Source organism: Pongo pygmaeus, chromosome 6, assembly GCF_028885625.2.
Source record: "Pongo pygmaeus isolate AG05252 chromosome 6, NHGRI_mPonPyg2-v2.0_pri, whole genome shotgun sequence".
NCBI classification, from domain to species: domain Eukaryota; kingdom Metazoa; phylum Chordata; class Mammalia; order Primates; family Hominidae; genus Pongo; species Pongo pygmaeus.
In genome coordinates, this window is record NC_072379.2 from 79496391 (window position 1) to 79511580 (window position 15190).

The 15190-nt window shown below is 36.8% G+C and overlaps 1 protein-coding gene across 1 annotated transcript in view; it reads left to right on the forward strand.

Moving 5' to 3' along the window:
- The window catches only part of COL28A1 (collagen type XXVIII alpha 1 chain), a 164083-nt gene that overhangs the window by 44519 nt on the left and 104374 nt on the right, over nucleotides 1-15190 (forward strand). The window contains exons 12-14 of the mRNA XM_054496646.2: nucleotides 1039-1107; nucleotides 2226-2294; nucleotides 14162-14230. Coding sequence (XP_054352621.1) covers nucleotides 1039-1107; nucleotides 2226-2294; nucleotides 14162-14230 — 207 coding nt within the window. The remainder of the gene's footprint in view (nucleotides 1-1038; nucleotides 1108-2225; nucleotides 2295-14161; nucleotides 14231-15190) is intronic.

The following is a 15190-nucleotide window of genomic DNA, read 5'->3' on the forward strand; positions in this document are numbered from 1 at the left end:
ACTCGGGTTTCTCACCTGTGAAATGTAGGGGTTTGAGTGCAATGGTTGCATCTAGTTCTAAAATGCCTGAATTCGATTATGGGCCTGCCACATCATAGGCTATTTTTATTTCAAAATGCTCTGGCTTTGAGTAACAGAAATCTTGAATAATAGTGGCTTAAATCATAAGAATTCTTGCTGTTGAGTAAACAGAATATTTGAAGGCAAGTAGTCCAGGACTGGATCAGTTGCTCATTGAGGGTATCCAGGAGCCAGGCCTCTTCAGCTGCTGGCTTTCGTCCTAGAGATTGCTGCCTCATAGTTACAAGATAGTTATCACATCTCTATATAGGAAAGAAGAGGCAAAGGCAGTTTTCTCCTTTGCATCCAGTAAGGTCCTTCACATCTCGTTTGTCAGAATTGAGCCATGTGACCAACTGAGATGAATCAGTGACAAAGGGAAAGGGGATTCCCATCTTGCATTAGGCCAATGATCATTCATCCTGCACCTCTGAGGGCAAAGAACAGCTGCCCACTGACTGACTCAATCGGGGGTTTATCAGCAGGGAAGGAAAGCTGGGAAAGGACAGTCATGGGGAGGAAACAAAATATGTCTTCCAGAGCACTTAAAGATTTGTGAATGAATGAGTGATGGCCGCGTTATGCCTTTTATGGATCCTGAAAACACTTGACTTTGTGGGCCCCTTCCTCCATAAATATATTCAAAAATTATATTTATGAATGCAAGCTGTATTCATTGTTATACAGTCATTATGTTTATTTTTATTTTGAATCAAAAAATTACAATTGGAACGTATTTGCAGGCTCCTAAAAGGATTGTGGACCCAGATATTGTGACTACTGTGCCTAGTGGATAATTTGATCTTGGGTCTGTGTTTTCTTTCCAAATGAATTGTAAACAATTGAGGGCAGGCACAATGTACTAGGTTTGTTGTTGCTCTGAAGGCCCCTATTGCAAAACCATACATCTAAGAGCTGCTTAATCAATACTATTGAGTTGACCTAACATATAAGTGATGTCACTGTTTCTTCCTCCAGGGTGAGCCAGGTCCCCCTGGTCCTTACGGTTCTCCAGGAGCTCCTGGAATTGGACAGCAAGGTATTAAGGTAAAGATACTTGTCTTTTTGCCCACTGATGACTATCGAATTTATTGTAGGGCCTGGGGGAGCCGTGATTTGAACTCCATTTGGCCTAAACCCAATAGACACAAGGAGGCTTCCTGAAGTTACTTCATTTTATATGCTTGGACACAGAAATGTGCTTGTCAGGGGCAGTTACCACAAGAATAATTAGTGTATTTTTAAATTTTGTTGGAATGAAAAACTTACTTGTCTCCAAATACCCATCCTTTTGCCAAGGTACATGTAGTTCTGTTGTTTTCATGGACTTTAAACATTCACATGCAAATATATTATTGGGAAGTGAAACAATTTAACACATCAACAATCATGGTTCACATTTAATAAGCATAAAGGGGCAGAAACCAGGAGGGCCATGGCAATGAATAGGTCAATGTTGGCAGAGAGGTTTGTAGAGAACTAGAAAGGGAAGGAAGGAATGTCCATCCTGTGAGGCTGTACATTATGCAGGATATAATAAAGCAGAAGTGCCTATTTTGAATAGCTTTTCTAAGTGGTTGTGACAATAAGACTTTGATGCAGGATTAAAATAGCAAGCAGTACAAAACAGTGTACTTTGAATTTAATTGAATATCCCCATGTATAGCATTTCAACAATAAGCACATTGAGACTCCAGGAAAGGTGGAGTTTATGTTGACAGAGTTATGGAGAAGTTTTCTGGAGGAGATGAAGTCTGAGAAGAGCTTAAAGGAGAGATGAAATAGGACAGAGTGGGGACAAGGAAGGAGTGACATTCCTGGATGGTGGCAAGAGGGCAGGGCACAGCACACACATTGTCAGCTTAGTCAGCTCAGTAACCAACGTGCATTGCCACACAGTCTGTCCTGCCAATTCTTACACAATATTTTGTGAAAACTGAAAATGCTGAATTACGTTTGGACAAGAAGAGATAATAAACATTTTAGGGTAATTTGTTCACTTAAATTCGAGCTATTTCTCTTCCTCTAGAATTTTTTACCTTTATGAATATGAACATTTTGTCTATTTTACTATTTATCTTTGTTGAAACCTTGAGAGAACTTTGTGCTATGTTTATTCTTTATTTAAAATCTCAAGCTTTCATTCTATCTTTTCTTTCTCTTAGGGAGAAAGAGGCCAAGAAGGAAGACTGGGAGCTCCAGGACCCATTGGAGTTGGTGAGCCTGGACAGCCAGTAAGTAGCAAAAATTCTAGATGGAATGAAAAGGACAAACATAGTTTTTACTTGTTCTTTCTGTTTAGAATAAATGGTCAAATTAATCCACCTTGTATCTATTTTATTTATTTATTTTTTTGAGACGGAGTCTCACTCTCACCCAGGCTGGAATGCAGTGGCACGATCTCGGCTCACTGCAACCACCACCTCCCGGGTTCAAGTGATTCTCCTGCCTCAGCCTCCAATTAGCTGGGACTACAAGTGCACATCACCAGGCCCAGCTAACTTTTTTGTATTTTTAGTAGAGATGATGTTTTGCCATGTTGGCCAGGCTCATCTCGAACTCCTGAGCTGAGGTGATTCACCCACCTCAGCCTCCCAACCAACTTGTATCTTTATGAGCAACAAATGAAAATAAATATGCGAGGACCAGATCCAAGTGCTATTTTTCACAACACTTGAAATAGAACTATGTATATATGTATATGTGTAAATATATATGATGTTTACAACCAACTGTCTTTTACTGTAACTTCTTACAAGATTAATCAACTTGAACAAGAAGAAAAGAGTTCTCATGTGTCAAAATTTTCTAGAAAGATCTGGACTCAAGCCTAATGTTTATACTTTATAATGGATTTCTTTGTAACCACAAGAAAAATCACTGAGAATAAGGACTTGGCTCATTATCTAATCCATGAGTCTGCTCTAAAGCTAGGATTGATAATAGTAGACAGATAATACCTGTGTTATTCACAGCATCTCTTTTATGTAGCTTTGAAGTTTACTGTTGTTGGAGAAGAAAAAAATTTCTATTAAAAGACATTTGGAGAGGAAGTGAATAAAATATCATTATTCTGGTATAAGAAACTTGTTATCTTTTCAAGTAATCATTATTCTCCTAGGGAAAAATAGTAGCTGACTCACTTAGGTACAAATAAAAACAACTGATTGTGGATAGCTGGTCTTTGAAGTTGTCTTTGCACTGCATAGTTCCTCATATGTGTATATTCACAGAAACATACACTTCCTTACTGCACTCTGGGAGTGAAATGGCAACATATTGTTTAGGTTTAGGCTTTTCACTAATGTCTGAATATACTAATTCAAAAAAGAGAGCATCATATGGAAGAAAAATACACTGGACTAATCATCTAGAGATCAGTGATCTAGTCTTAGTTTCCACTAAATAGATAGTACCATTAAAGATAAATCACTAACTTATTTTGCTCTCTATTTTGGTTCTGTGTTTCTGCTTAACAAACTTCCTCAGGACTTAGTGACTTAAAACAATAATTTGTTATTTCTTATGATTTTGCGGGTTGACATGAGAGTTCTGTGTAACTTGAAGTCAGATGGAGTGCTAAAATGGCTGGAATGTTAAAAATGGCCTCACATGGCTGGCAGTTTGGTGCAGGTTGCTGTCTGGGAGCTTAGCAGGGGTTGTTGCCCAGAGACCTCAGTTCTCCTCCACATGGGCAGCTACAGTGGTTGCTTCGGCTTCCTCACAACATGGCAGCTTGAATCCAAGCAGGAGTGTTCCAATAGGCAGAAACCACTCATCATGTAAGGCTCAGCCTCAGAAATTATACAGCATCATTTCTGTGATATCTAAAATAAGTATAGGACCAGCTCAGATTTGAGTGGAATAGAAAAAGATTTTGCCCCCTTATGAAAAATATCAAAGAACTTGTGGATGTATTTAATTTAGCAAAGTCTCAAATTTTAACTTCTATAAAATTAAAAGATTGGGTTCTCCTTAGGTCGATGATTTTCAGAGCTGGAAACATTCTGAAAATGTCAAAGAAATAAGTCGTAATTAAATTTTTTTTTTAAGAGAGTCTTGCTCTGTCACCCAGGCTGGAGGGCAGAGGCATGATCTCGGCTCACTGCAGCCTCTGCCTCCCAGGTTCACATGATTCTCCTGCCTCAGCCTCCTGAGTAGCTGGGATTACAGGTGCCCACCACCATGCCTGGCTAATTTTTGTAGTTTTTGTAGAGACAGGGTTTCACCATATTGGCCAGGCTGGTCTCGAACTCCTGACCTCAGGTGATGAACCCACCTCGGCCTCCCAAAGTAATGGGATTACAGGCATCAGCCACTGTGCCCGGCATAAAAAGTTTTTAAATATAGATTGATGATTGTTTTTTCCAAAGAACTTTGTGCTTTACTATTATTTATGCCTTCCAAACTCAGCACTAAACTTAAGGATGAGTGTCACTTATTCATTGTCGTTCTTAAAATGTTTTTGTTTTTAAATAATGAAATATTTTAAGCATATTGGAAATATAGAGAATGAGTTGGTAAACCTCCACCAGGTAGACAACTATACTTAGTACATTTACTACTCTTGCTTTAGATTTTCTTTAAAAAACATAAAACATTATGGATACAGTAAAGTCTCCCTATCTTTTTCAGACAATAGAAGAGGAAGAAACACTTACCAACTTATTTTATGAGGCCAGTTTTCCCCTGATACCAAAATAAAATACTAAGCATACATAAGAAGAAAACTACAGACCAATATCCCTTGTGAATATAGACATAAAAATTTTTAACAACATGCTAGCTAATAGAATTCAGCAATATATAAAAAGAATTATACAGCATAACTAAGTGGGGTTTATCCTGTGGATGCAACCCTGGCTTAATAATTGAAAATTAATCAATGGAATATACCATATTAATAGGCTAAAGAAGAAAGATCACATGATCACATCAAAAGACACAGAAAAGCATTTGACAAAACTCAAAACCCTAATAAACGCTGATAAATCTCTCATAAAAACTCTCAGAAAACTAGAAATAGAGGAGGAACTTCCTCAATTTCTATGAAAAATCTAGAGCTAACATTATGTGTAATAGTGAAAGAGTGAATGCATCCCTCTAAGATCAGGAACAAGACAAAGATGTCTGCTCTCACCAGCCTTATTCAACATATTGGAAGTTCTAGCCAGCACAATAAGACAAGAAAAAGAAATATAAGGCATTGGTATAAAAACAATAAATAAAACTATCCTTATTTGCAGATGATATGATGGCCTCCATAGAAAATCCCAAGAAATGTATACGAAAACCTCCTAGAATTAACAAGTGAGTTCAGCGAGGTCACAGGGTACAATATCAACATACAAAATCAATTTAATTTCTGTATACTAGTAATGAACACATAGAAACTAAAATTAAAAGCACAACACCATTTTTAATTGCTAAAAAAGAAAAATACTTGGGTAGAAATCTAATAAGACATGTATAGGACTTGTATAAAACTACAAAACACTGATGAAAGAAATCAAAGAATACTTAATACATTTAGAGACATGTTTATAGATTAGAAGACTCAACAACATAAAGATGTAAATTCTTCCCAAATTGATGTAAAAGTTTAGTGCAAATGTTTTTGATACCCCAGCAAGATTTTGTTTAGACTTGGACAGGGCTATTTTAAAATTAATATGGAAAGGCAAAAGAGCTAGAATAGCTTTTAAAAAACTTGAAAAAGAATACACTTGGAGAAATTATACTAACTTATCTGGTCTTAAGATTTATGATATAGTTACAGTAATAATGACTGTGTGGTATTGGCAAATTATAGAAATATGATCAGTGGAACAGAATAGAGACCCCGGATTCAGACCTACACAAGTATAGTCAACAGATTGCAAAAGCAATCCAATAGAGGAAACATAGTCTTTTTAACAAATGGTGCTGGCACAATTGGATGTCTGTGCAAACACAAAAAATTAACCTCAATTTAAGTCTCACACCTTATACAAAAAGTAACTCAAAATGGATCATAGCTTTAAATATAAAATGTAAAAACTATAAAATTTTTAGAATACAATATATGAGAAAACCTTTAGGATTGTGGGCTTGATGAAGATTTCTTAGACATGTCACCAAAAACATGGTCTCCCCTAAAAAGTAATTAATCGGATTTCATCAAAGTAGTAAATGTTTGCTCTGTGAAAGACTCTGTTAAGGGTCTAAAGAGACGATATTCACAAACTACACATTTACAAAGGATTTGTATTGGGAATACATTTTTAAAAAAAATTCTCAAAACTCAGTAATAAATCAAAAATCTAATTAGAAATTGGGCAAAATATCAAATATATATACATATCTCAAGCATATATACACGCACATACACAACTTGGTATTTATATATCTATATATGTGTACATATACTTGTATATATTTTTACATATTTTGTTTCTTTTTTGTGGTTAGTAAACTTTAATATGTGTTCTTTTTATTAACTTTCATTTTAGGTTCAGGGGTACATTTGCAGGTTTGTTATATAGGTAAATTGCATGTCACAGGGGTTTGGCATACAGATTATTTCATCATCCAAATAATAAGCATAGTACCTGATAGGCAATTTATCCATCCTCACCCTTTTCTTTCCCTCCACCTTCAAGTAGGCCCCAGTGTCTGTTGTTCCCTTCTTTGTGTCCTTGTGTTCTCAATATTTATCTCCCACTTATAGGTGAGAACATGCAGTATTTGGATTTCTGTTTCTGAGTTAGTTTGCCAAGGATAATGGCTTCTAGCTCCATCCATGTTGCAGCAAAGGACATGATCTCATTCTTTCTTATGGCTGTGCAATATTTCATGGTTTATATGTACCATATTTTCTTTATCCAGTCTACTATTGATGGGCATTTAGGTTGATTCCTAACATGTTTTCTTGACTAACAAGTTTGAAATGTCATCAATATTGCCACCCACTCCTGAAAAATATACTGACCATATGAGACTTTTACTTCAATCATTTCTTCCACCTTCAGAGTATTATTCCTATTGACTTAGTTCTACTTTATTTTCATCCTACCAAAATTATTTATTATTATTTTTGAACTTTTTTTAGTCAGTATTTGTATAGTTTTACCCATATATTTACCCATTTCCTAGTTGACATAGCTTCCTAAATTTCTCTTTTCTTCTGGGCTGATTTCTTTTTTTTCTTCAATAAATACTTCTTTCAGAAGATGTTTTCAGTAAAAATATGTTAGCACTAAACCCTTTCAGCCTTTGGTTGAAATGCCATTGTTTAGTTTGCTTTGTAAGAATAGTTTAGCTGGTGCAGTCTGGATTGTGTACTAATTCCATTGCCTGCTGGCAACCATGGTTTCTGTTTCCATGTCTTTAGTCTGTTTATAATTTCTTGTAGTAATTTATTTTTGCCTTAGGCTGCTTTTGCAATATTTTTTTATTCTTTAGATTTCCTGTAGAGGAATTATGATGCACATAAGTGTGAATATATTTTCACATATACTTTTTCAGATTTACTGTTTCATGAATCTGAGGACTCCATAGTTTAAAAAAGTTCTTAGCTATTATTTCTTCAAATATTTTCTTTCCCCATTCTATTTATCAAGAAATCCTACTAGATATTTGGTTGCAATTGGATAATTTTCTCAAATCTAACTTATAATCCACAAATTTATCTTCATCAGGTTATAAAATGTTCTTAACTCATTCATTGTATTTTTAAGTTAGTATTTTAAAAATTCTTAGTTATTTTTTAAAATCTGCCTTTTATTAACTATATTTATTATCTTTTTACTATACTGTTCTTGTATTTTCCTTTATTTCCTTAAGACCATTAAGTGTTTAAAGTACTTCTTTTTTGTTTCTATTATTTTATTCTATTATTTGACATTCTTGAGGAAGTTTACATTGTGTTAGTTTACTTTTATTCATTGTGAGTTATTTTCTTTTATGTTTTGTACTTTGCCATCTGAATTATTTTCAGCTGGGCTTTAATTGTGAATCCTAAATGTTCTTAGGATTTGAGAGGAGTTTGTGTTTGTATCTCTTATGTACTCCAGAGGTTTCCTTGATGTTAATGTCTTCACTAAGGTGTTCATGAACCACTTAGATAATGCCAGTTGAAATCATAAACTCATACACAGCACAGGACCAGGGTAGAAATTTTTAGTCATTACAAGCCCAAACCAAGCAGACATGATTCTTGTCATTCATATCGTTGTGTTGATGGGATGGCTTTTTTCTACTTTGTTCTTTCATTGAATATATACAGATGCTCCTTGACATACAATGGAGTTACATCCTACTATACCTGTCATAAGTCAAAAATACTGTAAGTTGAACACGCATTTAGTGTTGGTAACACCAAAGATTGTTCCCAACTTACAATGGTTTGATTTATATATTTTTTTACTTTATGAGGATGCAAATGCAATGCATTCAGTAGAAACCATAAGCCCATTGTAAGTCATAAGGAGGTCCTTGACTTACCATGGGGTTACATGCTGACCAACCCATTGTAAAATCCAAAAATCTTAAGTCAAACCATCCCATCTTAAGTTGGAGACTGTCTATAAGTTTGTGGGAATCTCAGTTTCTCAGTCATAATTCTGTCTTCATTTTCCATTGCATGAGCCAAAGTCTTTGCTACTGTTCCTCCCTCTAAATTTCCTAGTCTTCTTCCCACCATACAAGCACACTTTTCTATTCAGGACAGCTGTAGCACCAGCTTAGATGCTTACCTAAGATGCTTAACTTATATGCTAGAGTTCTTGAGTTTTGATTCTCTCTTTTTGAACCCTGTAATTTCTGTTATCTTCTTTGGACTCTTCCATGCCTTTAAAATTCATCTTAAAAAATGTATATTACGTGTCTTTCTAACTGTTTGTAGTTGAGAGTTTTTAACAATATTACCAGAACATGAAATTCTTGCTTGCTTGCTTGCTTTCCAAGTCATAATTACACAGAGTTATACTTAATTGGGAACTAAAATCATAACAAAGGTGGGGAAGATCCTAAATAACATATCAAAATGTTGCACCAAAATGTCATTATAAAAAAATCAACAATGTGAATTTTTTTTTTTTTTTTTTTTTTTTTTTGAGACAGAGTCTCACTCTTGTCCCGCAGGCTGGAGTGCAATTGGGCGATCTCGGCTCATTGCAACCTCCACCTCCCGGCTGCAAGAGATTCTCCTGCCTCTGCCTCCCAAGTGGCTGGGACTACAGGCTCCAGCCACCACACCTGGCTAATTTTTGTATTTTTAATAGAGATGGGGTTTCACCATGTTGGCCAGGCTGATCTCAAACTCCTGACCTCAGGTAATCTGCCCGCCTCAGCCTCCTGAAGTGCTGGGATTACAGGCCTGAGCCACCATGCTCAGCCAACAATGTGAATTTTTGAATTATTTAGAAGTAAGGTAAAGACTTATCTGAGGACTGACAAAGGTTCTACTGAAAGTCCTTTACTTTTGTTTCTTTGCCTGAATTATTTCAAGTGTTTCATATTTAGTACTACTCTCTTTTCACTGCCACACTAATATAAATCTGCTGATAGACTGAATTAATATTCTAGCTCCAAGACCTACTTTTGAACCGTCATCTGTCATCTTTATGTGATTACCACTAGTTTTGTGCTGGTCTGGTAGATGTAACTGATTCATAAAAATTAAATTGGTTAAGACTGTCAGGGTGATCTGTTTGTTTTTTATGCAAGGTTATTCAGAGCACTGTAAATAAAAAAAAAAAAACCCTGAAAGAGAACTATAATTACTTTGAGATTAAAAAATAAAGTAGATGACACTGTTTGAAGATAATGGACAGTTACTATTATTATTAGCATATTTATCTCTAATGCTTGCAATGCATATTGAAAGCATTTTTATTGATTATTAACACTATTGAGATTACTACGGAAAGTAATAAGATGAACATAATGGACAATCATATTTCATCTCATTGTTAATGTCTCAGATAAAGCATTTCACTGATCAGGCTGTGTTAACTGATAATTAGATTCCTTCATTATTTATTTTTTATTAGAGATGTTCGTTGGAAGCCAAGTAAGTATGTCATAGTTGTAATTGGTTCTCATGGCCTTAGAAAGGACACTGAGATTTTTTAATAGAAGGATTTCAGTCTTGTAAAAATAATCTTTTGGTACTATCTTAATAAATTAAACTATAGCTCATTTAACCCAAGTACCTTCTACTTCTCTTCTCTGGCTAATGATCATCTTCCATGCTGAGTGTTTAACTGGAAGACTTGAGAATATACTGATGGCGTGGAATATTACTCTGATGGTTTATAGTAATTACACTTTGGATCACTGCTTTTTTCTCCTAAAAGACTGTCCATGAGCGTTAACTCTCTGTTCTCAGCAGCTTTGAATACTTGGCTCCTTAAAGACCCAATATTTTCACCTCCATTTTAGGTAACATACTCTAGAAGTGCAGAGAATGAAGGAAGATTCAGTGTTTATTCTGTGCAGCATGCTTTTTACACATTGTTTAATTTAAATCATTCACTCTGAGACTGCCTTTATTTGTAAAAACTTCCATGAAAGGACATTCTTAGCAATTACAGGACTCAAGTAAAATAATTTGGATAATGATGGCAGATATTTATTGAGTGCTTAATCTGTAAAAGATTTAAATCTCTCTGACTTAATCCTTACATGAACACTTGTGGTTGAGGTAGATACTATTATTATCACCATTTTGAGGAGGATGTTGTGCTTTGCAGAGACTGACTTACTTGTTTAAGGTGAAACTGCTAATATGTAGCAGAGCTGGGACTTGAACCTCAGTCCAAATGACACCAAAATCTGCTTTTAACTATTATGCAATACTGTCAGCTCCATGAGACAGGGAGCAGTTTTGTCTGCTATCCCTAGAACCTAGCACAGTGCCTTTTACCTGCTAGTAGTTTGGTATATCTTTGTTGGATGAATGAAAAAAGTTGAGTGAACTGGAAAAATACTTCCTTACATTTAATGTAAATTGTGTTTTTTTTTCATTTGTCATATTATTAGGGAAAAAATAATTTGTCAATGTTTTCTTTGTTAAAGTATGTGTTTTCTTTGTTAAAATATGTGATGTTGGCTTGGCACTTTCGGTTTAGTTTGCAATCTATTAATAATTTGGTTTAGTTTGCAATCTATTAATAATTTTCATGCTCCTATTTATTTTTCTACTAGCTAATTGCTCTGCCAGTAGAATAAACTGTCATGGATATTAGTGATTTTATTAAAGTTTTGGAAGTGTTAAAAGCTAGGTTTCTGTTTGTTAAGTGTTGCAATTTAAATTGAATAAGATGTTAGGTTTTTCTTTTAATTAAAGTCTTTACTAAATCAGTATGCATAAATACTAAAGAAGATTGTCTTGTAAAATATAAAACATTAGGGAAAGACAAAAAAACTAAACACTGAAAAACAGATCTTTTTCTTACGAATCTATAACTATGATCAGTCACTGATGAGTATAATGCTGCATCCTCGTTCTGCTACTGGGCTTGAGGAGAAAAGCGTCTTTAATCACCCTGGATTACTGTATCTCAAGCCCAAAGATCATTCAGTGTCTGTAGTGTGCTGGTTTAGGAACTTGTGGGAAACTTGGCAGACTTTGTTCCATCATAGGTTTATTTCTCTGGCAAGTGAAGCCTAATTATCTGTTTAGATTCATCAGAGAAAAAGCTTCAGTTTTTTCTTCTAAGATTCTTGTTGTAAGTTCCTTTACTACTTTTTTACCTTCTGGCCAAGAAGAAAAGGAGAGAAAAATTATCGTCTTTAAAAATTCCTGATTTAAATGAAAACCTCACTATTACTCTTTAATTTTTCCATTAGTACATTTTCTGCAAGTCCATTTCAAAGCCTGAGACTGTGTTTTTCTTAACTCATGTGAGAAGTCATCTTTCCTTGTGGCTTTCTGAGCAATAGTTACATGAACTTCTTAATTTGAATCACTGCAATTGAAAATCATGTTTCCCCTTAATGATCCTATCAAGATTTCAATTTGCATATAGAACCGCCTGTGGGTTCAACCAGTTCCCGAAACAATTCAAGTTTTAATCCAAATTTATCAGTACAGAAATTGAAACACATGTAAACAGCACTTAATGCTTTAAAACAGCTGTGTGATGATTTCTTCACAGCACTCCCCTGATAATTAAATTGTTAAATCACTCTGCATCCTTCTCTGGGCCACACAGTTCCAGATTTTTAGCATTTCCTCAGATAATTTATTTCTTAATTATTATTTCAAAACATCATTTAATTTCCATTTTCTTCTACTTTGAGAACACTGGAATAGAACATTTTATGCCAATCAAATGGAACGAGTATTTAATACAGTGAGAATATTATTCTTCCTAGCTCTACAATTCTACTAATCAGTATTGAGTTTACTAGAAGGATTCTCACTAAAAATTTAAATAGTGCTACAGTCATTAGCCATTCCTTGGTATTCATGGGGGATTGGTTTAAGGACCTCTGTAGACACCAAAATCCACAGATGCTCAAGTCCCTTGTATAAAATGGTGACAGGTGACAGCGTGCTGGCAGCCCTCGCTTGCTCTTGGTGCCTCCTCAGCCTCGGTGCCCACTCTGGCCGCGCTTGAGGAGCCCTTCAGCCGACCGCTGCACTGTGGGAGCCCCTTCCTGGGATGGCCGATGCCGGAGCCGGCTCCCTCAGCCTGTGGGGAGGTTTGGAGGGAGAGGTGCTTGCAGGCCAGCTAGAGTTCCGGGTGGGCGTGGGCTTGGTGGGCCCCACACTCGGAGCAGCTGGCTGGCCCTGCCGCCCCTGGCAGTGAGGTGCTTAGCACCCGGGCCAGCAGCTGCGGAGAGTGCGCCGGGTCCCCCAGCAGTGCTGGCCCACCGGCGCTGCGCTGGATTTCTCACCGGGCCTTACCTGCCTCTCCGCGGGGCAGGGCTCGGGACCTGCAGCCTGCCATGCCTGAGTGTCCCCCACCCGCCCTGAGCTCCTGTGTGGCCTGAGCCTCCCCAACGAGCCCCGCCCCTGCTCCACAGTGCCTGGTCCCATCAACTGCCCAAGGGCTGAGGAGTGAGGGCGCAAGGCCTGGGACTGGCAGGCAGCTCCACCTGTGAGCCAGTGAGAGATCCACTGGGTGAACCCAGCTGGGCTCCTGAGTCTAGTGGGGACTTGGAGAACCTTTATGTCTAGCTAAGGGATTGTAAATACACCAATCAGCACTCTGTATCTAGCTCAAGGTTTGTAAATGCACCAATCAGCACTCTCTGTCTAGCTCAGGGTTTGTAAATACACCAATCAACACCCTGTATCTAGCTAATCTAGTGGGGACCTGAAGAACTTTTGTGTCTAGCTCAGAGATTGTAAACGCACCAATCAGCACCCTGTCAAAACGCGCCAATCAGCTCTCTGTAAAACAGACCAATCGGCTCTCTGTAAAATGGACCAATCAGCAGGATGTGGGTGGGGCCAGGTAAGCAAATAAAAGCAGGCTGCCCCAGCCAGCAGTAGCAAGCTGCTGGGGTCCCTTTCCACACTGTGGAAACTTTGTTTTTCCCTCTTTGCCATAAATGTTGCTGCTGGTCAGTCTTTGGGTCCACACTACCTTTATGAGCTGTAACATTTACTGTGAAGGTCTGCAGCTTCACTCCTGAAGCCAGCAAGACCACGAACCCACCAGAAAGAAGAAACTCCGAACACATCCGAACATCAGAAGGAACAAACTCTGGACGTGCCACCTTTAAGAACTGTGACACTCACCGGAAGGGTCTGCAGCTTCATTCTTGAAGTCAGTGAGACCAAGAACCCACCAAGTCTGGACAGAATGGCATAGTATTTGCATATAACCTATGCACATCTGGTATACTTTGCATCATCTCTAGATTACTTATAATACCTAATACAACGTAAATGCTGAGTAAATAGTTATTATGCTATAGTATTTAGGAACTAATAAAGTAGAAAAAGCCTGTACATGTTTAGTACAGATCCAACTATCCATTTTTTTTTTGGGCATGTGAACTGAAATATAACCATTCTCTTTCTTCCTCTTTCCTCTGTTTCATCACTTCTCCTTCCATTTTCTCTTTCCTCTTGCTCCTCATTTTCTCCTATCCTAACCAGGGTCCCCGTGGTCCTGAGGGAGTACCAGGAGAGAGGGGCTTACCCGGAGAAGGATTTCCAGGACCAAAGGTAACAATACCTTCTGTACCAGGAAAAGGTGCTTTGTCTTGCATGCTCATGAATTACAAATTTTAAAAATGTGTCCTAACCAATTTTTAGAAGTTTTAATTATTTTTCTGACCATCTTTATTGCATTAAATTAAGGAATATGTAAATTTCCCTGTAATGTGAAAGTAGAGTAAAATTTGGAACTACAAATAAGTAATTGAAAGACTTCTACTTCATGTAATTACTACATATGAAATTAGAAAAATATCTTAAAGTAGTTTGTAGTCATTTAAAGCCACAGTGATAAATAACATCCTTATGCCCAGAAGTTAAATCATTGAGTGTAGCTATGGCAATGCTTTGCTCACAGTTTTTTTCGTGAAACACAGATAAGAAACCAATCTGTAACGGTACTGCCATCAATATAAGAAGAAAGAAAATTTTACTACAGAAACAATGTTACAAAAGACTTCCTTTTTAACTGGCCATTCAGAATTTCCTATCATTTCCCTTATGTAATTCTTGGAGCTCAAGTTGTTCTGCACCAAGGGTTGGCAAACTTTTTCTGTAAAGGGGCACATAGCAAATATTTTAGGCTTTGTGAGCCATATGGTATCTGCTGTAACTACTTAACTGCTGTTGTAGCTTGAAAGCAGCCATAAACAATGTATAAATGAATGAATGTGGCTGTTCCAATAAAACTATATTTATAATATAAAAACAGGCAGTGGGCTGAATTTGGCTTATGGGCTATAGTTTGCTGTACCCTGATATAGGCAGTTTGTATATAATCTTTGGCACATTTGCTGAAGGGCATGTTAAAAAGTGTTTTCCAAAATACTTTGAGCAGCATCAACAACATTTCAGAGTACGTAAAGATACATTTTGGAGTCCTTCTTTCTTTATTTCCAAAGTCTCCCCCAAAGACACACACATGCATATACACACATACTGCCCAGAGAAGTACATGCTGCTTTCTAA